At 39.3% G+C, this 27,154-nt stretch overlaps 1 protein-coding gene across 5 annotated transcripts; it reads right to left on the bottom strand.

Annotated features, from left to right (window-relative positions):
* Positions 1-1,929: 1,929 nt before the first annotated feature.
* kcnmb3 (potassium channel subfamily M regulatory beta subunit 3) lies at positions 1,930-26,340 on the bottom strand. Of its 5 annotated transcripts, XM_031902159.1 has the most exons (6): positions 25,416-26,340; positions 25,062-25,189; positions 21,030-21,128; positions 14,004-14,199; positions 4,326-4,524; positions 1,930-3,759 (listed from the first exon to the last, which is right to left on the bottom strand). In XM_031902159.1, exons 2-6 carry the CDS (start codon positions 25,171-25,173, stop codon positions 3,352-3,354), a joined length of 1,014 nt encoding a protein of 337 aa, XP_031758019.1. In that variant the 5' UTR covers positions 25,174-25,189; positions 25,416-26,340; the 3' UTR covers positions 1,930-3,351. The 5 variants fall into 5 exon arrangements, with proteins under 5 accessions (XP_031758019.1, XP_031758018.1, XP_031758021.1 ...); XM_031902158.1 differs by lacking the exon at positions 25,416-26,340 and having other exon boundaries at positions 25,062-25,263; XM_031902161.1 differs by lacking the exons at positions 21,030-21,128; positions 25,416-26,340 and having other exon boundaries at positions 14,004-14,204; positions 25,062-25,263.
* Positions 26,341-27,154: the final 814 nt, after the last annotated feature.

Below are 27,154 nucleotides of genomic sequence, written 5' to 3'. Positions count from 1 at the left end.
CTATATCTCTTGCTATTGTATTGTATGTTGTGGAAAACAGTTTCGTTTCTCCTTCATCTGTTTTTGCTCCCCCCTTAAAGGAGAAGGAAAAGCTAATAAATAGTTAATCTCAAGCTGCAGGCATACCTTCAGTTGTCTCAACAGTGCCCTTAAGTCTCCTCATATTTCTCCCGATGATCAGAAGCCTCATAGGAAAAAAAAAATCTTAGCTGTGTAAAACAAATTCCCATAATGCCTCACTCCTGCACCAAGTCCAAGACCGGTGTACATGCGCAGCATGTGAGATCACAAGTTCCTAAGGGGGGGGAGGGAGTTTTTAGTATTCTTGAGGAAGGGGGGGAGCTACATAGACACTGGCACAGGAAAACAGAGACAAGAAATCCTGTGTTTCTTTTGATAGAGTGCAGCATGTCTGTAAGTGCTTATGGCTGTATTTACATAGACCTTTCTGATAAAGCTTACTTAGTTCTTACCTTTCCTTCTCCTTTAAAAGATCTGCTTAAAAAAATCTTTCAGACTTTCTACAGTGCTATTAACCATACTGTTATTATAACCTCTTTCTTTAAAATAATTGCTTATAAATGACAGCTGCTTTTTTAATTTATTGGGCTCAGAGCAATTTCTTTTTATTTTCCACATTTGACCAAATGGTATGTTTTGGATCCACTGTGGATGGTGATTACTTGATGGTATAACACAATTGTTCGATTCTACTGGTTTGAAATGTGCTTTGGTATGTAATTGTCTATTTTTTATGTAGATTTCAAGATCCAAAAACACAACTTGTTCCATACTGGTGGGGAATAATTCAATATTTAAATCATTTTGGTTACAATTATCTACAAATTTTCTCATGTCATTTTCCATTCCCCCATAAATACAATGTAGCGCTGTCACAAAAGCAGATTTGCACCCAGCTGTAGTACAGGTATCGGACCCCTTATCCGGAAACCCGTTATCCAGAAAGCTCCGAATTACGGAATGCCCGTCTCCCATAGACTCCATTTTAATCAAATAATTCAGAATTTTAAAACTGATTTCCTTTTTCTATGTAGAAATAAAACAGAACCTTGTAATTGATTCCAACTAAGATATAAATAATCCTTATTGGATGCAAAACAATCCTATTGGGTTTAATTAATGTTTTATTGATTTTTTAGTAGACTTTAGGTATTGAGATCCAAATTACGGAAAGACCCCTTATCCGGAATACCCTTGGTCCCGAGCATTCTGGATAATGGGTCCTATACCTGTATTTAGAGTATATGTATGTGTATCTCCCTTAACACCATAAAAAGGTTTGCATAGCTGGACACCAATGTCGTACCCATGGTGGTACCACACAGTTGGAAATAGAAATTATCTTCAAACCAAAAGAAATTATGTTCCAGGATGAATTGTATGGACTTCAAAATAAATTCCTTTTGTTCAAGTGGCATTTCATTATCTCTTTGTAGGGAATAGGCAACAGTTTTTATACCTTTGTCTTATACATTTGTGTCTTATGGAAGTGTGGAGGGATTTTACATCTACATTTATTTATAAAACCAGTCTAACTAAAAATAATAAACTAGCTTTGGATAATAAATGCCATGCCAGCAGACAAGAGTGAAGGTATAGTCCTAATGGACAAAACAGGATATATAAATGTGTCAAGATCTCCTGGGTAATAAAGATACTTACTAAAATGCTGCACGACCCGGGTAGTCCCCTCTATTTATAGACCTGTGTCTGACCCGCCTGCCAATGCCGTCACAAAAGGAGCGGGGCAAGTGTGAACCTCTAAAGCCTGGCAGTGTAAGGTTGCAGGCAGATTTGTGTTGAGCTGCAACTGCACACTGCCCACTAATTGTTTGCCAAGGTCGTCCCGAACCCACCCAACCCACGGCCGGCACATCACTATTACAAAGTACTAACAAAAAAATCCTATAGAATCTTGTTTTTTACTAATAAATGGTATTTTACACGATTTAGTGCTATATGTCGTGCAGTTGACACCTAGAAAGAAATACATCTGCATGATAAGAGTTATACAGTGCAAGTTGCAAAAGGGCACTGTTTTATGTGAAATACTACACTATATGCACTTTATGCTTGTGTCCCCTTAAGCCATCCTGCAAGCTGGCTCTTTTTTCTTAGATAATTGGTTTTAAGCTTGGAGGGGATTCAAGTGTGAGCCGGCAGAGGACTGGGAACCAACTCAGACTTTGGCATATAGGTATATATCCATTAGTAATTACTCATTTACAGATTTGCGTTCTAAATACAAATGCTATTTTTTGGTTTTAGGTCATGTTACATACTTTTTAAGACTCCAGCTTTTCCACTGCTGCCTAAATATTTGGCCATTTGTTCAATTCCTTAAATTGTATGGAATTCATAGGCAAATGTATACATCTCACTGGTAACCAGTAATCTAGGGGCTAACAGACTACCTATTCTGTAGTGTGTGTAAGCTGTAGTGTGTTTTCTAAATACATGTGGTTATTAATGCAGAACTAAAGTGTGCTTGTAACCCTCAACCCCCTCCAAAGGCATCCCTCCTGAACAGTGCAACCTTGGATCTCTGTACCTGGTTATAAAAATTGCAGAGTAGTGCAGTGGGGTTGGTAGATACCATCTTGTGCACTACTTTAGGTCCTTTCTTCTCAGAGATAGCCAGCATGGAGCATGCCCAGGTCCGCATCTGCTTTGTCTGCTTGCTTGTGGCAAGACTGCAGAGATCTGAAGCGGTGGAAGATGGCTTCCACCAACCCCACTGAGCTCCTCTGCATTTTTGAACCACTTACAGTAATTACTGCAGTCATGTGAGTCCCCTGTGGGGCGGTGGGACAGAAGGCCTTTGGAGTGGAGCTAGGGTTATAACCACACTTTCAGTTTCCTTTAATGTGGACACTTTAAGCTGACATTTTCTGTCCTAGCATGAAGTTAAAAATAAACCAACACATTCCTTCTAGCATTTAACTATTTATTGCAAACTCTAAAAGAACTTTACATAGTTTATCTAAAAATAATCATATAGCTATAAAAGTACTTAACCACTGCCACAGGCTTCTAGTTTTGTATGATTCCCGCTGTAAACTACTGTCCCATATCTACATCAGGGAAAATCAATTTGAAGACCTCCAGCTGCTGCCAGACTCTCTCAGCACCCTCCCCTAGAAGCCAATATCACGCGGAGGATGGCGAGAGCTCTATCCAAACAGTATTATAGATACCCCAGCTGTTTAAATGTCCCTGTAACAAAAATCTTCCCCTGAGGTGCCTGGGGCATCAGGAATACACAAGTGGAGTTTCTTCAACAATACTTTAAAAAAAGTTGTGCCTCTTTCTCTCTCTTTTTGTTCACATTCAGTTAAATGGTGCATTGCTCATGCTTTGGGAGTTTAATCGCCACCTTAAACACTTGTCTTCCTTCTTGGTCTTGCTCTGCTGTGAGTCAGGCCTTGATGCAACGCTGCCCAGCTCTTCCTTAGAGGCACTGCAGTAGACTTTGCACAACAGAGAGAGGTGCTGCGTTAGCTTCACCATCCCTACTATCAGAGCTCCTCCGAGGAGCATCAGAGAAGGCCAGAACAGGCAGTGGAAGACCACCGACCGGTCATATTTCTTTATGAAGATGACATCCTCCGGTTTGCTCTCTGGGCGATGGAAACACAAAAAAGGTGTGTCGTTCTTGCGATCAAAATATTCTTTTATGTTCATGACCCCATCCAGTAAGTCATTTTTATCTCTTTGGCACCTTGGGATATAGAAGCACTGTATAAAACAACACAATTGAGCATATTGAAACCGCATAATGACCAGTGTTGCTAATATGTTTGTTTTAAACACAAAATACAATTTTGATTTTTAGCCACTAATGTTGCCACTAATCACAATAGGCACCATTATAAGTAAATACAACCACTGATGTCAATAAAGTGTGCAGTTGTGCCATATGGCAGATGTTTATATTCATTTTTGGACACTTTAATTTAAAATTAATGTGGATTTATCAAACTTGCTCCTGACTGACTATAATATGGTAAAAATATGGGTCATTGGGATCATTCTTAGCAACCAATTACCATTATTATTCTATATAAAATAGACTAATGCACTAGGGCAAATGTCCCACTTTTCTAATAAATGCTCTTTATTTTTATATTCAAAAGTGTCCAAATATGTAACTGATACTTTTTTATATGTCAGTTGTATATAGGTGTGCACACCCACTCCCAGCTGCTCATTGATTTAGTTCCAGCATGCAATTTTGTTAAAAATACAAATGCTACGAATTTGATTTTCTGCAAAATGGGAACATTCCACCTTTAATGACTTACCTTTGGGTTTACTTGCACTGCTTCTTCATTGTAATGCAGGACTGCTGACTGGCCAGAATTAGACACATTCACCAATACCTGGAGGCAGGGGTACTTTGATTGGCCATGGCAATCTACGCCACATGTAAACGAACAGTCAACCCAGTCTTCCATGATATCAGCCTGGATAATTGTGCAGTTCGACTCTTCATTCCAGACACTATAAACAATAAAATATTTGAAAAATAAATAAATTTTTTCAATGGGCAAAAACTCTATATAAAGGCTCTTTATTGTTCGTTTCCATCACATTTTGGATATGAACTTGCATAAGGCAGAACATTAAATAAAAAAAGCTATTAAAGACTAAATGAAAAAACAAAATACAGATTACTTAATTTCAGAAGTTAAAACCTTTCTTTCTTAAGGTTTGGTAATCATTATAGTCCCAATAGTGACTGATATCAAAAGGTTTATTAGAATGTGTATGTATTGGCACATCGTTCTCCATTGTAAGAGCAAGCTGTGGAGAGTACAAGAACATTATTCCTGGGAGCATGTTTTGGTTTGCCTAGGGGGCTGATTTACTAAGACACGATTTCGAATCCGTATTGGAAAAATTCCGATTGGAAACGAACATTTTGTGACTTTTTCGTATTTTTTGCGATTTTTTTCGGCGTCTTTACGATTTTTTCGTAAAAACGCGAGTTTTTCAGAGCCATTACGAAAGTTGCGCAAAGTCGCGCCTTTTTCGTAGCGCTAAAACTTAAAAGGCGCGACGTTTCGCGCAAGTTTTAACGCTACGAAAAAATCGCGACTTTGCGCAACTTTCATAATGGCTACGAAAAACTCGCGTTTTTACGCAAAAATCGTAAAGACGCCGAAAAAATCGCAAAAAATACGAAAAAATCGCAAAATTACCGATCATTACGAAAAAAACGCAATCGGACGCATTCGGCCCGTTCGTGGGTTAGTAAATGTGCCCCCTAGTGTGTGAATGGCCGCTATCATGTAAAGCAAGATACTGAAGCCATGGATCTCTTGTTCACTGAAATGTCACCTGTTTAACTTTAAGGGATATATTTATTGAGGGATGAAAGCTGAGTTTTCCCTGTTTGGTAAATACCCAACTTATGAATTGTATATGAGTGAATATAGAGCTGTGAAAGTTTTATCCCTTTCATAAATATGCTCCATTGTGTCTCATTCTCCCATTACTTTTTAAATTGAGAGTAAAGAGCTGAGAGGAGCACAACCCATCAAAACGTAATAATCAGCTGCCCGGGTGCAGGTAAAAATGCCTGTATAGAGAGAGAGTACCACATATACTGGGACTTAGTTATTAGTTACACGGCTCCGCATGTTGGCGCACACTGCCAGATGTTAAATGACACGCTCTTCTCAGCCACTGGATGTGTTCCTCTGGCACTGGGTTACTTTTCCTGCATTTACCTAGGTGATCCGGATTTGGCTCTCCCTATGCTCTGTTACTCTGTACATATGGTTAATTTTAATGTCTTATGCCTACACTTAATGTCTTATGCCTACACTGCACTCGTGTGTGCGCTTGCTATAATCTATACAATACCTCCAATACCTAATACCATCTCACTACGTTTTGTTACACGTTACTTTATTCGTAACCTTCACAATCAGTATAATGTTTGACTTTTTTTTTTTTAGTTACACTGGTTTCCATGGCCCATGTTGGCGCCATTTCTCCTCGCTAGGGTATATATTGTGTATATGTGTTTTCAGTCTGTTGCTTTGTCTCTGAAGAAGAGCACTGTTTGTGCTTGAAACATTTTTTTCCAATAAACCTTTTGCCTTTTTGCAGTGTGGTACAGTGTTGATCTATGACTATGCAACTACTGCAGGTAGTGAAAATACACCTGAGTAACTTGTGTAAAAGCAGGGTTGACCTACCAGGAAAAACTGGAAAAAATCCTTATTAGCCCTGCAGCCTTTGGTACGAGAGCATTCCACATTGGAACAGATGACTTTAGTTTTTTGGTTTTTTTTGTGGGATTTTCAGCTAAGCAGAGGAGGGCAGAGCCAGACAAGGCAGCACTAGTAGAGTATGTGGTATTCTGTTTGTGCAAGTGTTGGTCAGTTTATGCTATCAACCTACCTATTTCCTGCAGAGATGTTTTCTAGCAAATGTGTGGTTAATTTAGTGCTCATTATCTATTGTCTACAGTAATCTTAAAAAGGCCATGCACCGGCAGGTTTAAGATACAAATTCAGCACCTTCAGATTCATTTGGCTGCTTCTTTGCCTGAGTGTGGTCCATTTTCCGACAACCTCCCCAATAGATATCAGTTTAAAAATCGCCCAGATATCTATTGGGCAGGTTTGTAAAGCCCCTCAGGCAAGAACCACCTTGATCCATTGATGCAGCCCTCTCAAGAATGCTAGCCATTACCTTACTTACCTAGGTGCCCAAAGCCATGTGACTGGTGCTCTGATAAGGTTCAGTCTCTCTTTATTACTGTGCTACAAGTTGGAGTGATGTCACTCTGTCTATTCCCCCCCTCCACCCCACCTCCCAGCAGCCGATCAGCAAAACAGTGGGAAGGTAGCAAGATTCGGCTGCCTGAACTGATAGTGCCTGCATGGGCTAATAGAACTGCTGGTACTGTCCTGAATTTTAGTGAGTGGGCAAACTGCATATACTGCCTCCCAGTAATCTTACTTCAGGCCATTTTCCTGCCAGCTAAAATACATTGTCCCATAACTGGCACATGTACCATCAGCCTCTATTCGTTTGTAGAGTAAAGGATATCTATATTATCCATTTTCTGCAGTGATCATACTGGCATATCTGAGGGTAATTTGATCACTATTCATTTTCTACCATACTCTTGCTAAAATGTCTGGGGTTAATGTGCTCATAATCAATTTTCTGTAGTCATCTTGCTGGCGTGTCTGAGATTAATGAGGTGCTGATTCTCTATTTTCTGCAGTAACCATGTTGGAGTTCATTTAGTGCTCATTATCTATTTTCACAGTGATCTTATTGGGATTTTGGGGCTGCGTCCAAAGGAAATCATGTTCTCAAAAGGGAGACATTTGTGGTTAAGTAAGGCTTAATAGAAATAAAAGGAGCTTAAAGTAAAAAATTTAGCGTTTTTTGTATTACTATTTATACAGCACTTTATAGTGATAATCCATTGTTCATATCAGTCCCATTCTCCATTGCAGCTTTTAACCTCAGATTTGTGCCATACACTGGAACCAATTTTATCAGGAGCCAGTTAACCATTTGCTATGAGATTTCTATTTTGGTGGGTTTAAAAATGTTCCTGTTTATTCTTTATATGGGGATCCTGATCAAGGTACACCTGTCCTCTATGTCAAATTAGAGGGTTAAAATATCTCTTGTTACACCCAAGGATTGAATTGAACACTCCTGCTGCAGTTTTAACCTTCAGGGTTAAATTGTCTTGTGTTACATTCACAGATCAAATTGCCTCTCTTACTGATATCTTAAACTCCAGGGTTAAAATGTCTCTTGTTCCCCTCAAAGATTAAAATCTTTAACAAACTATTTATTTGCAGAAGTACCCGCAGCAGGTTTGAGCGGGAGTACAATGTGATTCTGAGACCAAACATGAATCTTAACACGCCGAGTAGAAATTTTATATTCCTTTTCTTTCATGGTGGTTTTATCCAAATAATGAATTGGTTTGGATTCTCCTATCTATTAATTTTAGCAGCTTGTTGTTCCCTTTGCTTTGTGCATTTACAAATATCTCAGCGATTTACTTTCATGGCTGGTGTTTCATATACAGAGGAGACCAAAAACCCCAAGCAGGCCTTGTAATTCTTTAAATGTACTATGTGCACTTTTCTACAGCAGGTTATATTGATGATAAATGGGGTTGCAAGCTTTGGCTTCTTTCACAAGGTCTCATTTACACCCACAAGTTCACTCCCTGCAATTTCCCCACGGTCAGTTGTATGTAAAACCACCTTTATTAAAGGTACTTGTGTCAAAATATGCTCCAATCACTTTCTTATAGTTGCCCTTAGCACTGCTCAGCCTTCCTTCCTTATGTTTTGAATCTATCACTGCCATGTCTATTGACGGAAGGGGATCCTTGGAGCTACCACTGTCTCCTGACACTTTTGCCTAAATAATTGGCCACAGACGCCACACACGCTAAACACCAGAATGATGCCAGATGGTCCATGTCCATCTATGACTTTATGTTTGCTGCATTAAGTGCATGCAGTTGCGGTAATTTTGCTGAATCGGCTGCAGTTGCAGTAGGCACATTTCACCAAGTGTATTGCCTTCTTGTGATCATAATGACTTGGAATTCTGGGAAAAAACTGCATTGTGGGAAAACAAATGGCGATTGGGCTCGATATTGTACTTTGCTCAAGCACTGCACTGGATGTACATGTGCCCTATAACATATACCCAGTGCGTCCCTTGAGGAATAAATACACATTGCCTAGATTTGCAACATTTCCCAGGGAGTTTTACTCTGTGCTATCACAGCTAGAAAGAAATAAGGGTAAAAGATAGTGAAAGGTAAAGAATACTTATAAAAAAAAGTAGAAATTACAAACAGCAATACAGAGCCATTGGTAATATGCAGTTTCTCATATTTAGTGAGGGGCCAAAAGAATAAGAATTTTAGTGGATCTGTGCTGTGACAGGGCTGCTGTACGTCTGGGCAGGTACAATAGGCCCTATGCATACGGTACTTCATTTCTAGGCTAATGCTCTTTCAGGCACTTGTTCTCCTTTAACATCTTGACTGAGCTCAAAGAGATATTAATGGTCTTAGAATTATTTATACCCATCTCCAGTGTGCCTTTGGATTACTTTGTCCTAGAGTCCTTTGAATATTCTTTTATCCTCATGATTGACTCTTTGTATTGAAACTCGGCAGAGGAAACCTAGGAGTACTGTGTAAGTTATCCTGAAATCACATGTATCCTTAAAGTTTAATGTAGATGATGGCAGTTATCTATTAGGCTGATTTAGAGAGGAGACCCATGACATGTAAGGGTTTTTAGGACTATTGCAAGGGGGACGGCTGGAGCTTGTAAAAAGAAATAACATACATTGCTTTGTGCATCATTGTGATGGCGTTTCAGTGCAGTACGAGAGTTTGCTCTCATTATATTACAGGAGCAACTTTAATGCTGCTAGATTAATTGTAATAAATATACTCCCAGCTAATATGACCATATTACTAGTCACAGATCTCCAACTGGCACCCCCTTTCAGACCGCTGACTGGCATGAAGTCCTATGGCAGCACCGTGTATAACAACAGGAAGCTAAATATAAATGTATGTTTTAGAAGCTGATTAGGTCCCCATATAGTATTTTATATAAAGCAATTTAATGTTGCTATAATGTTAAATATATTACAAATGCTATAGTACTACTTCCTTTGCACGATATGGAAATAGTAGTATGCTCAGTAAGTAAATCATGGGACCAATAGTTTGCTTATTTGATCATAAGTGCCTGGTCACAGCTTATTGGCCCATAATTGTGGTCTTCCCAATGGATATCTGATTGGGGTTTGATAAGACATCAATAGGGTAGTCATTTATGAAGTCCTTAATCAGTAAGTCGCTCATACAAACCAGTCATTGGCTTGAGAGCTGCACATTTTGATCAGGTTAATTTGGCCCACCCACCTATTTGATCTTCCCATGTATGGCCAGCTCTACTGTTATTTTGATGGAAGCAGTAAGGCCAGCCCCTAAGGAGAAAGCCATGTTTTTCACAGTAGATGTCGCAGTTAAGTATAAAGCCAAAAAACAAAAATAAAATGAGGCCTAGTATCCTTAATGTCTTATAACATTAATAGATGGTGGAGCAACATTTGCTCTGTGTTCTCTGGTGGGTGAGGACGTGACTTTCTTTGCTGCTCCAACTTGGGAGCTTTGATAGGAGGATGCACCTTCCAGTCATAGCAAAACCCCTTTCCACACATACACCACCAGGTACATGGTCTCTCCACATGGAGATGTCATTATATCTTTCCTATATTTGCTTGGTCATGCATTCTCAAACTTACCAATACTAATGGCGCTGAGCATGACAAAGGCTTTTGTATATAGAGACACCATGTGACTGAGAGGCTTTTAATGTTTACACAGGATGTCCTTTCACTGTATAGAATGACATTCACATCTATATTTTATGGCATTGGGTGATTGTACACTGAGAAGAACAACTATGAGTCCATTAGAGGTGGGTGGCTCCATGCTAATTCTGAGCTATACACACAGGGCCTCCATCAGAAACTTTTGGGGCCAAATACAAGTTGTTAATATGGGGCCCCCATGAACACAAGTGTACAGTACCTACATTTTGGCCACACCCCTTTTCTGTGCAATATAAACAGTTGATGTTACTCTATACTATTCATAAGTTCAGTTCCACTAATTAATGCACTAATTAGCAGTCAGTTCCCTGGAGGTCAGTGGAGTTTGAACTAACGTTAAATACTGCCCCTGCTCTGCGCTGTCGTTGCTTGATATTGAAGTAAGTTTAGGAGCCTAATGATCTTGCTGTGAGGCCCAATAACTAGTCAGTAGTAGTTTAAAAAAAGGGGGTCAGTGGAGTTTATATGTAAGTTATGTAAGTTTTTTGAAAGTAATGTAAGTTTTTGCATAAGTTATGTAAATTGCGTAAGCGTAGGGGCCCAGTGATGTTGCTGTGGGGCATAATAAGCAGTCATTCAACTGCTGAAAAGTTCATGTAGGTGATACTCATATAATTCAGTAAATAGATCCCAATATAAACAGCTGACATCACTCTATAATAAGCAGTTCAATGAAATAGTTAAAATGATTAGTTAATGTGCTAATAAGTCAGTCAGTTTATTGGGGGTTGTGGAGTTTCCCCCTGCCTGCCCCTGTCAAGCTTCTCTGTATTGTCTTTTGCTTGTGTGCAAGTTACCTATGTTTTGCTGTAACCTTATATGTAACTATGCCAGGCCCCAGTTGAGAAGAAGATTTCTCCGGTACAGTTATACCCCCTCTCCCTCCATGATGGCAACCCTGTATACACAATAGCATTAGGGAAGAAGGGACCCGTGACAATGCAGGAAGTGTGCAACCCCAGTCTGAGAGGAAAAAATGGCAATTACTGGTATCCACCTGTTAGATTTCCGATTGCTGGATAACAATGCCAACCACTAGCGGACAAATGTTAGCTGTCAGTGGGCCTCTGTTGTGTGTTGTGGTTCAACAGAAGCTCAAGATCTGCAGTAATGAGAAATGCTGCTGTGTATAGTGATGCTGAATATCTATACCCAATGTGCCCCAATGCAGAGTACTGTGAACCTTCTTTGTTCTAAGCTAAACATTTCAAGTTGGGTACCAGAAAGAGATTCTAAATAGGCCCTGACATTACAAGTACACAGAGGCCCAAACAGCCCCCCACCAGCCAAATAAATACTGACTGTCTATGGCATCTTATAGCAGCTAGACTCCATTTTAATCAAATAATTCAAACTTTAACATAGAACCTTTTATTCTATAATAATAAAACAGTACTTGTTCCCAACTAAGATATAATGAATCCTTATTGTAGGCAAAACAATCTTATTGGGTTTATTTACCGTTTAAATGATTTTTTAGTAGACTTATAGTATGGAAAGACCCCTTATCCAGAAACCCCAGGTCCTGAGCATTCTGGATAACAGGTCCCATACCTGTATATGTTTCTACTGTCTTAGTCAGTAATACAGTTAAGCTTCATATTAGTGCTGGGCAGTATACCGGTTTAACCGGTATACCGGTTTTTAAAAAAAAAACGGTATGAGTTTTAAACATACCGCTATACCGGTATGCGCGCCTCCTGCTGTTTTTCTCCTATTACTTCCGGGTTGCGCCCGTGCATACGTGACGTCGGCGCGCATGTGACGTCAGCGCGCACGCGACGTCGCTAGGACGCATCGCTGGAGCTGGAGGAACCACAAGTTGGGTAAGTTCTGCTGGGGGGTTGTGGCTGGGGTTGTGGTTGGGGGGGCTGGGGGGGTTGTGGTTGGGGGGCTGGGGGGGGGTTGTGGTTGTGGTTGGGGGGCTGGGGGGTTGTGGCTGGGGTTGGGGGGGCTTGTGGCTGGGGTTGGGGGGGGTTGGGGTTGGTGTTGGGGGGGGCTGGGGTTGTTGGGGGGGTTGGTGTTGGGGGGCTACCAATATTTATTATTTATTTTTTTATTTATATACCGTCAAATACCGTGATACCGATATAATTTTGAAAAATACCGTGATATAAATTTTTGGTCATACCGCCCAGCTCTACTTCATATACAAACATAGGCTCAAACTGTAAAGCTGCAGTTGCCAGCAGCAACCATTTTTTTTAGCTTTTGCTAGACTGCTTAAAGCCTATTACTGATTGCTTCCTATTGGCAACTGCACTGATGAAATGTAGCACCTGTGTTTGTAAATCAGCCCCATGCTGTTTCATTTTAGATAAGAGTATGTATGGGATGTGTATCCATTATGCTTGGGACCTGGGGATTTCTTGAAGATCTTTGTGTAATTTGGATTACCATAACTTAAGCCTGCTAAAAAATAACTTAAACATTTATAAACCCAATAGGATTGTTTTGCCTATGTAAAGGATTAATTATATCTCAGCTGGGATAGAGTACAAGGTACTGTTTTATTATTACAGAGCAAAAGGAAATATGTTTTAAAATTTTGAATTATCTGATTAAAATGGAGTCTATGGAAGATGCTTTTCCCGTAATTCTAAGGCTTTTCAGATAACACATCCCATACCTGTATTCTAATTGCAACAATTTATTATATTCAACAAATATATTTAACTAGTCACCTGCTTTAAAGCAGACATATATACATTGCTGTAGGTTACTAGACATAGAGCAAACTTTTATTACACATTTCCTAAATACTGGTGAATTCATTTAGGCTACGAAGACTAGAAAAAAAACGGATGGGAAGGAGAGAGGAGTGACTAAAACCTTGGAATGAATTCTGGATCAGATCTCTCTGTGGCAGATGGGATAAGAAATTGGCAGATGAAGGTAACAAATTTAGCCTTGAGGTTGTACTGAATCCATCATATTTTATCTGGATATGCACATCATTATTTAACAGAATATGAACCCTAATTTGCAAATTCTAGTTTGAGTAAAATAAAATTAACTGCAAAATCAATGAAAAACAAATTGCCAGATTCTATTGTGTAGAGCTTTTGACTCACATTACATTAAGGGTTCAGATTTGGTTCAGCTGAATTCTACAAAATGTGCTTTTATTTTGCCAAATCCTGGATTTGGTTCCTGTGTAGTTTAATTTTTTTTGTAATTATTTTGTCACAGCCTAATTGCACACACTCTCAGCTTTTTAACTTGAAAAAGTTTAGCAAAGAGCAAATCATTTCTTTTTGCTATTAGTTTATATAGAAACAATTAGAACTTCTGTTAGTTAATCCCTGTGTTGCACAATAAAAAGGACAAACATCTGGGCACCTTGGCAAAGCAAAACTTTAGAGGCATGCAGTTCAGACAGTACAGACAGAAGTTCAAGAGCACTAAGGAGGGTAAAAGCGTGGGCAGTAAGTACAGGGCTCAGATGCGGCCAATGCCCACTGGTGCTCCCCAACTTGCTCACCTGAATGACGTGCAAATTAAGAAGAATGAATATTCTCTGTACTATAGGCTGAAGAGAAGATGGGCCAACTCACCTGAGCATGAATGGCTTTAGAATGGTGATACCCAGTAAGAAGAACATGAGCACTGAAAGTCCCATCATAGTAAAGCCCAGCAGCATTGCTCTGTCTTCCCCAGCATTGGAGGCCTGTTTTTTCATTTTTTCAGCTGGCTTCACCCCATCGCTGCTGCTCTCTTTTCGTCTCACCTTGGCAGGTACTGCAGTGAAGGCTTCCCTTAAAGAAAAGAGACACCCCTGTTAGCATCAGGATGTTGAAGTTTTTCACATTTATTAACAAATATGTGTGCTGCCCAATGAAAGAAAATGTTATTATAAGCATCTTCCCAGTATACATAAATTACATTTTGCACTGGTTTTAAAGAAAAAGTCAGTTCTCCTTCAGCTGGCTCTTGCTACATTGTTTTAAATTTAAAAGCGACTGAAAACACGAAAACCATTGGGAATACAAACCCCTCACTAAAATGGCATTTATAATATAATGCAGGTTCTTTCCGCTCTAATCCAGTAAATTTTGGATTTGGGTATTTATATACATAGATAATGGTATCGCTGGTGTCCTCACTCAAACTTCAATATATCAAGGGGTGCTGGATCTTTTGGATTATGTTTAGCTACATTCAAATAAAGCTATAAAGAGTTTTATTTTGGTCAGGTGACAGTTTACATTACAGTTTGCATTCTACATGCAATTCACATAATGATTAGTGAAGATGAAATTTTGGGGAATGCCAATCGCATATCCCTTGATTATGAGGGGAAAAAAAGGCTGCTGGGAGAGGGTGCCAACTGGGTACCTCAAGGAATCCCACTAACTGCAGTGACAGAAAACACAACAAACACTATCCTGTAAACCCTGGCAACAACATGACCCCACAGCAAAGGGGTGCACTGGCTCATATACGCTCCTGACACAGTTGTTAAGTAAACAAAGTCCTTACAATATAGGTACAGCTTGCTGGTAGGCTTGAACATTTTTTATAAAGAAAACATTATTTTCCTCTAGATTATTTATGTACGGGTATGGGACCTGTTATCCAGAATGGAGACCTAGAGTTTTCCAGAGGAGGGATCTTCCCTTAATTTGGATCACTATACTAAAAAAATCATTTAAACATTAAATAAACCCAATAGGATTGTTTTAATTTTCAATAATTCTGAAATATGTTAATTATTTGATTAAAATGGACTGTATGGGAGATGGCCTTCCCATAATTCAGAACTTTTTGGATAATGGGGATAACAATCTTAAACCTGTAGTGGATATGACAATAAAAATACAAAGCAATCCTCTTTGGCATCAGAACAGGACAAAACCTAAAATTGAGGCTCTCTTCCCCCACTCCCACCCCCCATCTTGTACCATCAATATTACCTATGAAATAGAGGGGTATATTGCATAGGTACAGTATTTCAGAATTAGCCAAGTAAGTAATTCTCAAACAAATGGATACACTGCATCGGTTCTGAAATATCAGACAGCTGAATAGGAAGTTATTGTGCCATTATGTTTTTAGGTTGTAAATATGTTACATTTCATCCAGCATTGTAAAATAATAGGAATTCTGGCCACACATCTGACCAGTCCCAACCCCAGCTTGTTTGTGTGAAGTGAGAATTGGAGGTAGATATTCATTTGAAAGATGAAAATTTTATATTGGGGGTTTCCAGTTCCCTTTGTTTGCTGGCAGGGCATGTGGAGCTGTAGTTTAACAACAGCAAAAGGCTTGCAAGTTGAAAGTGAATGCAAATAAAAATCATGATAATCATAATCGATGATTACAAAATGTAATACTGAATCTGCACCATTACCGAGGATATTTTGAGACCGAAGGGACACTTTATTACTCATGCTCAAGGCAAATGCCCGTTCTGTCCTGCACCACAGCCAGTGCTGTTTTTTCTTCTGAATATCCACACAGTTTTATCCCTACTTACTGATATTTTTCTATTATTATTATTCTTGTTTTAAAACTACATTCCAATGAATTAGTGCCATTTGCTTCCTGGAAAGAAAAACACATTTGTACAGTTAATTGAGAGGAAGGGAAGGGTGCTGTTGCTACATTTCTCATAACACAAGAGTTATTTTCAAATGAGAAAAGGCCTGTCTCTCACCTCATGTAGCGTCTGCGGCTGCCTTGCAGTGTGATCTGGATAGGAACACTGAACGACTGTCTGTGTGCTACTGGCTGCATCCACATTGCCTCTTTAAACAGAGTCATGGAGGGTGGAAGAGAAATCTCCCGCTGTTAAGACCAAACCCCAACCATCAACACTGCATAATTCCCTCAGCTTCTCCAATTTACAGATTACCGCGGACACCTAATTATACTTTATCTTGTACAAGAACAGTCTTCCAGATTCATGTCTTTTATAATATTAAGAGAATAAACTTGCTTGAATAGCCAGGAGTGACTTTCCAACCTAGAAAGATAACCGGCCTCTAACTAATGCCTGTGATTAGAAGAATATTTGATCTCCTGTGTGTTTTGGCTTCAGCAAGTAACATGTTTCTATAGAAACCTTTACTCCAGTGGGATGTTGTTGTGTCTCAAGAGCTCGCTGAAGCCCTAAAGGGAAGGTGTTGACTTTTTTACAGCTGCTTTCGCTGTGGATTTAGAGTCTGCGCCAACAAAAGCACATTAAAGCTATTCATTTGTCAGAACAGATTTACTTTACAGGAGTCGATTTTACAAACATAGGTGTTAAAATGCACATGTGCAGTTGCCAATAGCAACCAATAAGCAATTTGTTTTCAACAGTTCACTGCAATTCACTGCAACTTAGAAAATAATTGCAAAGACCAGTCTGGCAAATATACTTGTGCACCTATTAGGAAATGAGCACTGTTGCCTTTATTCAGGGCTGTTAAAGGCATCTATCATAATGTAACTATTGGAAATAAAAAGCCAACTAAAGACACTTAACAGATTGCAGCCTAACTGCATTTAAAACTTCTAGCATCTTTAAAACAAAGGTAGCACATTCAGGCCGAGACTTGTTGGCAACGCAGAACCCAGTTCCACAAAGTGACTTAGTATCAGCTTCCTTGCAGGCAATAGGTCCAGAGATCATGCTCAAATTCAACTCATATAATATGAGCCTCTCAGACTTCTTGGTAATCCTTATGTTATTATTTGGTATTGATTATGTTAAGAAAATAACTATGCTGTTTGCATACATTTTTAATCCTCACGCTGTAACAATTTTGCAGACCCACCTTTTACAGCTTTTAGGGTAAGCATGTAGCAGCTTCTCGGCAGGGATTTTGTCCCATTCTTCCATATGAATTTGCTCTAAGTTATTCAGGTTAGCCAGCCTTGTCCACATCACTTTTCAAATAGTGCCACAGATTTTTGATTGGGCGGATTTCACGGTTTTGAGAACATTCACTTTCCTGAGCACTGCAGTGTTATTTTGGAAACATTGTCTTGCAGACAGAAAAAAGTCACCCAAGTTTTAGTTTTAGCAGAGTGAAATGGGTTCTCTTGTAGTATTTCCCTTTTGCATTTCTCATTCTTCCTTCTATTGTAACAAGATGCCCAGCTCCAGCTGATAAAATAAAACCCGGGATGATGCTAGCACCACCTTACATCACTGTCAGTGAGATGTTTTTTTTATGTGTGGGCAGTGTTAGATTTTTGGCACACGTACTGCTTTGAGCTTTAGCCAAAAAGCTGGTTTGGTCTTATCAGTTTTGTGTCTTCATTAAGACTGGGTCCATTTCATTCTTTTTGTTTAATACCCAAATTTGCTTTTACATGGTTCTCTTTTGGGTAACGGCTATTTTTGTGCCTCTCTCACATACAAGCCAGTGATACTGAGGGATGTTGATGACCTGTAGCTACAGTGTAGTATGGTGTTCATTAGTATGGGGTTCATCAAGTCTGCTTAAAAAGTCTTCTGTCAGCGAGATAAAGCTCCCAGGCAACCATATAGTGACTCAACAGAAAAACCTGAATGTTTGTAAGTGGTAGAGCCAAAACCCTGATGTAAATGCATTTAAAGGAGAAGGAAAGGCATAATTAAATATAATGCCTAAATATTATGCCTATTGGTTGTGCCAATGCTGCTCTCCTGAGCCAACATTTTTTTAATTTCAGCAATTGTTGTTACAAGAAGTAATTTGTGTTCTTTGTACATTATGGCCCCCACTTGGAAAAGATCTCAAAGCCAGACTTGGACTGGGATTCAAAATAGGCCCTGGCATTTCAAATACCCAGAGGCCCAAACAGCCTCCCACAGACACAATAAATAGTAACTTTCTACAGCAGCCCCTCTGGTATTTGCCAGACTCCACAGATTGCCTGTAGCTCAAAGCTACAGGATACCTGACAGTGTGAGTTTACTACTAATGTCTTTTTTTTCCAGGCCATTTTTATAGTATGGTTCTCATGCGCATGCAGGGCAAGGGGTTATGTGATGGCAAGGCAATAACATTTGTCAAAGAATCTGGTGCTGCATGGTTTATTGTGAAATTCTGATGGTAATTGCACTGGTTTCTAAGCAGCCATGTAATGATAATCTGAATTAATTACTAATTAGCCTAAAGGTGGCCATACTCGGGCAGATTTCAGCTGCCAATTCAGGTCCTTCAGACCGATTCAGCGCATTATTTGCCCATGTATGGCCAGTGCTGACTGGCCTACCTGACCAATATCTGGCCTAAAATTGGGCAGATCTCAATCGTGCAGGTTTAATTATTTGTCAGATCAGGGACCACATTGGCTCATTGATGCAGTCCTCAGTCCTCATTTAACCTTGTATCGCCTTTAGGTGGCCATTTCGGCAGAAGATATGCTTGTTTGGCGACCTCGCCAAAAGAGCAAACATTGTGAGATTTATATTCTAAATATACACTATATTGTGGGTTGGTCCCTAAGCTCCGTAAGTGACAGCAGCACAGAGCATGGGCAGTAAATCGGCAGAAAACAAGATTGGTAGCTACTGGGGCATCTTTGGGGGCACAGATCTTCCCTGCTAAAGGGCTGTGGCAACATTTACTGTATGCCCTACTGCTTTTTTAAGCTTTAGTTCTTCTTCAAGGAATCTGTGCAGGTCTGGACTTGGAGTCAAAATAGGTCCTGGCATTTGAAGTACATAGTGCCACAGATTTTTGATTGGGTGGATATCACAGTGTTGAGGACATTCACTGAGCACTGCAGTATTATTTTGGAAACATTGCCTTACAGACAGAAAAACGTCACTCAAGTTTTAGTTTTAGCAGAGTAAAATTGGTTCTCTTGTAGTGTTTCCCTTTTGCACGTCTCATTCTTTCTTCTATAGTAACAAGATGCCCAGTTCCAGCTGTAACTGTACATTATACTTACATTTATATTTACATACACACACAAAATCCTTTCTTTTTCCTGCCAGCTCTTTTAAAATATACCCCTTAAAATGAGCAAGTAAGGGCTCTGGCACACAGGGAGATTAGTCGGCCGCGACAAATCTCCCTTGTCACGGGCGACTAATCTCCCCGAACTGCCATCCCACCGGCGAACACGCTATGCGTGGCACACGCTGCGCAGGCGATTTCGGCAAATCACCGAAGTTGCCTCGCGAGGCATTTTCGTCGATTTGCCGAAATCGCCTGCGCAGTGTGTGCCATACCACCAGCGACTTACATTTTCGCCGGTGGGATGGCAATCCGGGGAGATTAGTCGCCCGCGAACAGGTAGATTTGTCGCGGGCGACTAATCTCCCCGTGTGCCAGAGCCCTAACAAATCAAACAGATGTTTATGATATCATTATGGGAATTCACTGGACTTGTATTGTATATGATGCTAGAATATACAGATGAATGCATTTTACAGTCCAGACTTTGGTTTGACTTAATACTGATCTACCAACTAATCAGTAAGACTTTAAAAACCAGCAACACCAGGTGGTGAAAAAGCCCTATACAGAGTTATACATTGCACCTACAGAGTCTGGACTTCTGTAAAATCTTTATGATTTTACTGAAAATACCTTCAGTTTCATTGTTAAGACCATATCCACTCTTTTAGTGAGCTGCCTATGCTTGGGAAAGATTGGTCAGTGATCAGATACCCAAGTCAGCAACAGAAACTCAAGATTTATGATGGTTTTTTTAACAGTTTATTTCGGCTAGATCCAAGTGTAATGTCCAAACACTCCCAGTGCTGCCTCCCATATACCTTTCCTGAGGAAATCTGCCTGGACCAGCAGTACCAGGCAGCTTCCACTAACGTCAATGGGAGGCTGCATGGGTGGCATCTCTTGTTTTTTCTGCCAGTAAAACTATGCCAACAGTGATACCGCCCTATGTGACAATGGCCCAAGGATCCACTGAACACAGCAGAGTAGCTTGTGCCTTTGTTAAATAGCAAACAGTAAAATAAAACAGGAATTCAGCTTTACATACAGTAGTTACAAATATAATAACCAATATGTCATTTCAAATCAATCATTTTATTTTATTTTTTTTTTTGGTTTGTCTTTTAAACAAGTCTAATCTCATTTGCCCTGATAATGTAATATGGAAACACAGTAGAAGCCATGCCTGCACTTTTTCATTCCAGATATTAAGTTGAAAGTGACAATAATTTAAATTCAGTCCAAAACACCAGTGCATACTTGAATGAAATCATCTATCTCTCCAACATGTAGATTTCACTTAATGTGACAATGAGCAAATAAAGGGTTTTTAAATACAAATTGCCTTAATGATGTACTGTAATAGGTTTAAGCTTCATATGATTTCAGTATCCCAGGAACGCCTGGAAGGCCACCTTCCAGATGTTGTTGAACTTCAACTCTCAGTGGGATGGTTGGAGTTGTCGTTTCCCAACATCTGGTTGCCAACAGGTGCTGATGCCTGTTGTTAATGAACAAAGTGAAAGTTAAGTCCTCATTACCCATAGGAGAGGATGATCTTCCTGTCAGCAGGACAGGTTATCCCTAGCTGGGTGTCAAATCAGAATGTAATCCTCTCCGATCTGTCCTCGTCACCTGCTTCCAAAGTTTAACCCTTGCTGCCAGCACTAAATAAGTAACTCAAATAATATACTTTACCCGACAGTAGAAATAAAGTGCCTTCTCGCTCCTTCTCATCGCATTCCTGCTTTTTGCTCGTCATCTTTCCTGCACCCTTCATTGATTCTTGCTTAATATCTACTGAAAGAATTTAAAGCTGAGGCTTTTGTATCCTAGAACATGATAACTTGCCGGTGTTTTTTTTCCACATCAGCCCAACTGCCCGGTGAATAATTAATGAATATTTTGTTGTCGCTGGCCGAATGGGCTAAAATTGTACATAATCTTTTTGTGTTGAAGAGTAAGGAAGCTGTAGCTACTCAGTGGCTCATGCATATTTTAAAAGGTGGCATCTGGTTTTTCTTATCTAAGAGGCCACTGAAAACCGTGAAAAGCAGCAGCAAAACCAGAAATGTGTTTGTGTGAAATAATTGCATGGAAATTTAGTGAAATGCCAAAGAGATCTCATTAGCAATTAATCGGCACTGTTGTTAATTCATTGCTTTTAAATAACACAATTAACATCTTTAATGCCAGTAGGACAAGTAATCTGTAAGCCGTTCAGCAGAGTGTGTTGTTGCTAATGAGAGCTCTTCTGCATTAAATCCATCTTTTGTTAAATAACAGATAATGCTAATATTTCTAGGGATATTTTAAAGAACTAATTGGAAATAAAATATGGAATATATATATATATACTGTGTATATGTAGTGGGCATTCAGTCAAATGCACAAGTTACAGTACCAATGTAATTATCAAGATGGTCCTTGTCTGTGTTTAATTCACAGCAGGGTTTCCATAAATATGGATTTTTTTAATTTTCCACAAATAGGGAGATAAACAAAGTAAAGTTGTTTCTTTTGACTATCAGGGCTGTGACACACGGGGAGATTAGTCGCCACGCAACAAATCTCCTTTGTTGCGGGCGACTTATTTCCCCGCAATGCCATCCCACCGGCTAGATTGTAAATCGACGGTGGGATGGCATACGCGGTGCCACAATTTGCCGAAGTCGCCAAAGTTGCCTTGAGAGGAAACTTTGGCAACTTTAGCAAATCGCGCCACCGCGTATGCCATCCCACCGGTGATTTAGCCGGTGGGATGGCATTTCGGCCCGTGACAAGGAAGATTTGTCACGCGGTGACTAATGTCCCTGTATGTCACAGCCCTTAGGGCAACTTAATCCAGGAAATTTACCAATATCTAAGGCTGATGCCACACGAGGCGTAGGGCTGAAATTTTCGGCAAGCGGAAAAACGCTTGCCAAAAAAATGAGCCCTACGCCGCTTGTGGCATCAGCCTAACAGTCTTCTCCTCAGTACTCCCAGCTGCAGCTCCCAATTTATAATAGAAACAGCTGCTGTCAGGGTGCCACTTAAACAAACTAGTAAATAATGTAACTCCCTATTATAAAACATAACATTTTTTTAAGTGTTTAATTCACAAAAAAGAGTCACAAGGCTGTTTCTTTTAATACCCACATTTCAATGAGTTACATGTCAATGTGTCACTAGGTGCTTACTAGGACTTCCCCGGGGCACCTTAAATGATTTCAGGTGGGGGTCTGCTACTCGTGTTGTTATACCACTACTAAGCACCAAGTATAAACCATGGCATTATTAGGATACATTTTGCAATATATTATTTCTTTTTCTCTCCATCTGTTGTAGGCGTTTATAATACACAGGTAAAGATATTTTTGGGGGTTTTTTCTGCGAGGAACAAACATAACCATTGCTAAATCTCCCCCTATTTATGACAGTTATATATATTTATGGAATAATGCATATATTTTTTTTGGTTACAGAACCCTTTGGTGGTATTTAAAGCCTTTCTGAGTTATTGTAGTGGCTTCACATCATGTATGGCATTGTCTATGTGGAAAATACAAATGATCCCATACAAATGAACACAACAGATACAATTAAATTGCAGACAGTTAATTAGCAATGACTGTCAGCAGGAGCAAAATCCCTGTAGTGTAAACTAAGAAAGAAGGATCATGCACAGCAGGGCTCATTTATTAAGAGGAGGGGGGTTTAGCGTTCACTTCACTGCCATTGCATACACTCGTTCCTTTATAAATTAGCCCCACTGTGCCGCATCCTACTTTTCAGTAACCCCTACAGGGATTTGTAAGCTACTTGTGTGCAAGCTACTAATGTCTGTTTCTTGGTTTACTTACTTGCATGTAGTTTTTGTTCAGCATAATGCCCTGTAAATACCAATATGTAATATGAATGCAATATTCAACCCATATGGCTAAACATAGCCTTGATTAATTAAGCACGTTTTTATGAGACATTAATACTTTATAATAATGACTGAAGAGAAACTGAGTGCATTATATGTTGTTGTCCTATACCAGCTTTGTAGTGCTCCATTACACAACTCTTGGTGCCCAATAGCACAACCTCCCTGTGCCCCATCACACAGCTCTAATTGCTTTACAACATCAGTGCCCAATCACACAGCAGGTCTTCCCATTGCCATCACTGAGTGATAGAGCACTTTGAAACTGAGTAATAGGATACTGGAGATCTGTGTGGTGGAATATTGTCCTCTATAACCAGAGTATCATGAATATGATCTCTCTTTGCAGCTTGGTTTACCATCTGGACACTGAAAAAGTCACCAAAAGTGAAAGTTATAGGGGGAGATTTATTAAGACACGAACACTCCGAGCGTACTTTCGCTGATTTTTTTTGTGACTTTTTTGTACGCTAGCGTGAAGAATTCAGAAAGGTTCTGCCGCTGTTGACTTTCGAATCACCAATACGATATTATCGTGACTAATATAATTTTTTCGTAAGCATTTTCGTGATATTTGCGATTACCGTATCCAATTCAAATTTTTCCCATTCGGGATTCGAACTCGTGTTTTAATGAATCAGCCCCCTAGTGTCATCAGAGCACAAAAGTAACATACCTTGGGCAAAAGTTATCTGATAATGAATTATAGCTTCAAAATTGTAACATTTTCTGCCACACATTGAGCTGAAAGGTCTCAAAATCCATTCACACAAATAAGACCTTCGGTATTTGTTGGAATTTCAATATTTCTTTGACTTCACTTAATGGAGTATTCATTTGCTGGTGCAATCAGGTAAGATATTGAGAATTTTTCTTGATTTTTGATAAAATGCCCCAGGCTGGACAATTTGCTTAATTTTTTTTTTATTTTTTTTGCTTAATTTTTTAACTCAACTGCAATTTTTTTTTTCATAATTGCTAGCATATTTGTAAAAAAAATTGATCAGAACAAGACTTGCATTGCTCCATTTATTTTCAACTTATTGAGTTATTTAAATAACTTGATGTGCACTTACATTTAGGACCACTTATAAATGTTAATAATTTGTTTTTATTTTTGTGTCTACATTCCCTTTAACATAATGTACTGTTTTATGCACAAGTGGGTCTAGTTCATTTTTAATAGTCTTCATTTTGGACAAGGAATTTCAGTGCAAAGAAGAGCACACGTACAGCTAACTCGGCATGCTTACAGCTAACTCAGATGATTTTGTGCCCAGGATTGGGGCACATTATAGGATAAATTATAATATGGGGCATATTATAGGATAAATGTAATTACTGTAAAAACATTCACATAATCTACAGATTTCATAACAAGAAATAACAGCAGGCAGTCACAGATCCAGCAAAGTAAATGAAAAGTAGGCTTTTTGTTTTAAACACATGTGAGATACAGACTAGCATTATGTGTTTTGAAGCCATAGATTTAGCCATAGCCATAGCCATAGACTTCAATAAAGATTTCCTGAGATACATTAAATGGGTTTCCTTGTACAGTTCTCTATGTAGTATGTTTGTTGTATTCTTTCTAATCAAGAGGAGACCCTTGGAGTAAAATTCTGATCTTAGAAAAGTAACTACATAGCTGTGTGTGGAATAGGAAACCCTAAGTTATATTGTCATAAGGACTCTGAGCTTTTAACTTGAGGGCAAGGATGGCAGGATTGAATTTAACTTGCTTAGCAGGATCAGTCAGTTACAGCACAATGTGCAAAGCCTTTGGACCACATGGCACAGCAGGGGCAAAGTATTACCTGTGGGAGTCATTCCAGAAGATAGCATCCATAGTGCAGGCAGTAGCAACTTGTCTATACACTTTGGCTTGCTGGCCCGTAAATTCCTTGTCAGCAGAAAACTGGGGATCATGAAAGGTGAGGGACTTCTGGAAAATAAATGTATACAAAATATATTATACACAATGGGGCCCATTCATTAAAGCCCACATTTTCACCAATTAAAAGCCCAATTGGAAAAAATTTGGAGTAACCACAATAATTTCTGATGTGCGAAAATTCTTTTCTTGGTCGTGTGAAAATATTGTGGCTGTGATCCGAAAGTCACAAAATTTTCATATCTGAAAAATCTTTCTGACTTTGAAACTTGCCAACCTTGCCAAAATATAGTCACGATACCAAAGCTTGAATGAATTCCGAAATGTTTGTAGTCTTTGCAAAAAATAAGTCTTTTTCGTGGAATGTAAAGAAAACCATAAAAAAGTCGTACTATTTTAATGATATTATCGTGGTCAATATGAAAAGTTCTAACAAGCAGTGGAAGTATTTGATTTACTGCTGCTGAACAGTTAGATTGTAGAATAGCAGGAAATGTGCATATTGTTAGAGAGGACTCCCTGGTGCTTCAGTGCGCAGATGGCACATGTTTAACCTTCAAGAGCTCTTGGGAATTCAGCAGGAAGCAAAATAACATAAGGAGCAAAATAACAGCCCCACACAGGAGAAAGTGGATTCAGACAGTATTAAAGGAAAATTAACAAAATTAGTTTAGTTCCTTTTTATAACTACTATAAATAATAGGTTTAAATCAAATTTTGTCTGATATTGGCAAACTGAAAATGCAGCTTTTGTAATATTCTATAGTACTGGCATGTTGGTAGGGCTTTAACACTGGTTCTGTCATTAAGAAAATTGCTTTCATCCATATCGAAAATTTATCAGCTTATCAAAAAGGGTACTAAATGGGGCCAAAACTCTGGTTGTTACCTGTAGAACCTAGTATACCTATCTTGGCTTTACATGCACCTACTAATATTGCTTTCCGCACATGCTAGTCTTGGCTTTTCATGTGTGTGCTAGTCTTGGCTTTTTCTGTGTTTTTATTACTGATGCCTGTTCTGTGGTTCTCTTTGTCTATAACCTGTACACTAAAGCTCAGCAATACACATACCTCCCAACATTTAAAATATGTAAAGAGGGACCAAAAGAAATCCTGTGCATAGCACAGTGAAAATTTTTTGAACATGCCCATTTTTGTGACCACACCCCCTAAATCCTACTCCCATTTTACAAAAATTGTCACGTTATTTAAAGTTTAAACACATTTCTGGAGGTTTTGGGGTCTTGTTTTATGTGTTATTACAGTTTTGCTTAACCCTTTAAGTGCCAAGGGACGTAGATTCTACGTCCCAGGTACCAAGGGACCAAAGTGCCATGGGACGTAGAATCTACGTCCAATGGCACTGTCGGGTTTACAAGCGCTGCGCTCGCTTTTAAAGCAGCGCAGCGCTTGTAAACCCCTCAGATCCCCCTAGGCAACGAGCAATGAAGACATACTTACCGATCCGGGTCCCCCAGCCGCACCGATCGCGTCGCCAGCCAATGACAGCAGTGGACACGCGTTGATGACGTGCCCACTGCTGTCCCTTTAAATAGCGCCGCCTACTGTCGGCTCCCTCACTCCTGCTGCGCACTTGGGACAAGATGGAGCTCCCCTGCTGCCTTCCTGCTGGATTGATCGCCCCTGATCGCCCCTGATCGTCTGCCTGCCTTGGGTAAGCTGAACTACAACTCTCTACCACTGTTTATTTTGCTTATTTCTATCTCAACTGTCTAAAAAAATTTTTTTTTTTTTTTTTTGCATTTTTTCTTCTATCTTTGTCATTATTACACTTTTGTACACATACACACTTATTTACAACTTTCCCAAGCACACACAGACACTTACACACACACTTACACTTACACTTTTTTTTTTTTTTTTTTTTTTTTTTTCTTTCTTTCTTTTCTTTTCTTTCTGTCTTTGCTTTCTTTGGCAGTCTTTTTTTTACTAAAACTTTATTTCTGATCTTGCTCTATAATTATCTGATTTATTTGGTTGCATTTTAGTGTTT

Source organism: Xenopus tropicalis, chromosome 5, assembly GCF_000004195.4.
Source record: "Xenopus tropicalis strain Nigerian chromosome 5, UCB_Xtro_10.0, whole genome shotgun sequence".
Lineage (NCBI taxonomy): Eukaryota > Metazoa > Chordata > Amphibia > Anura > Pipidae > Xenopus > Xenopus tropicalis.
This window is presented reverse-complemented; position numbering and strand designations above follow the sequence as displayed.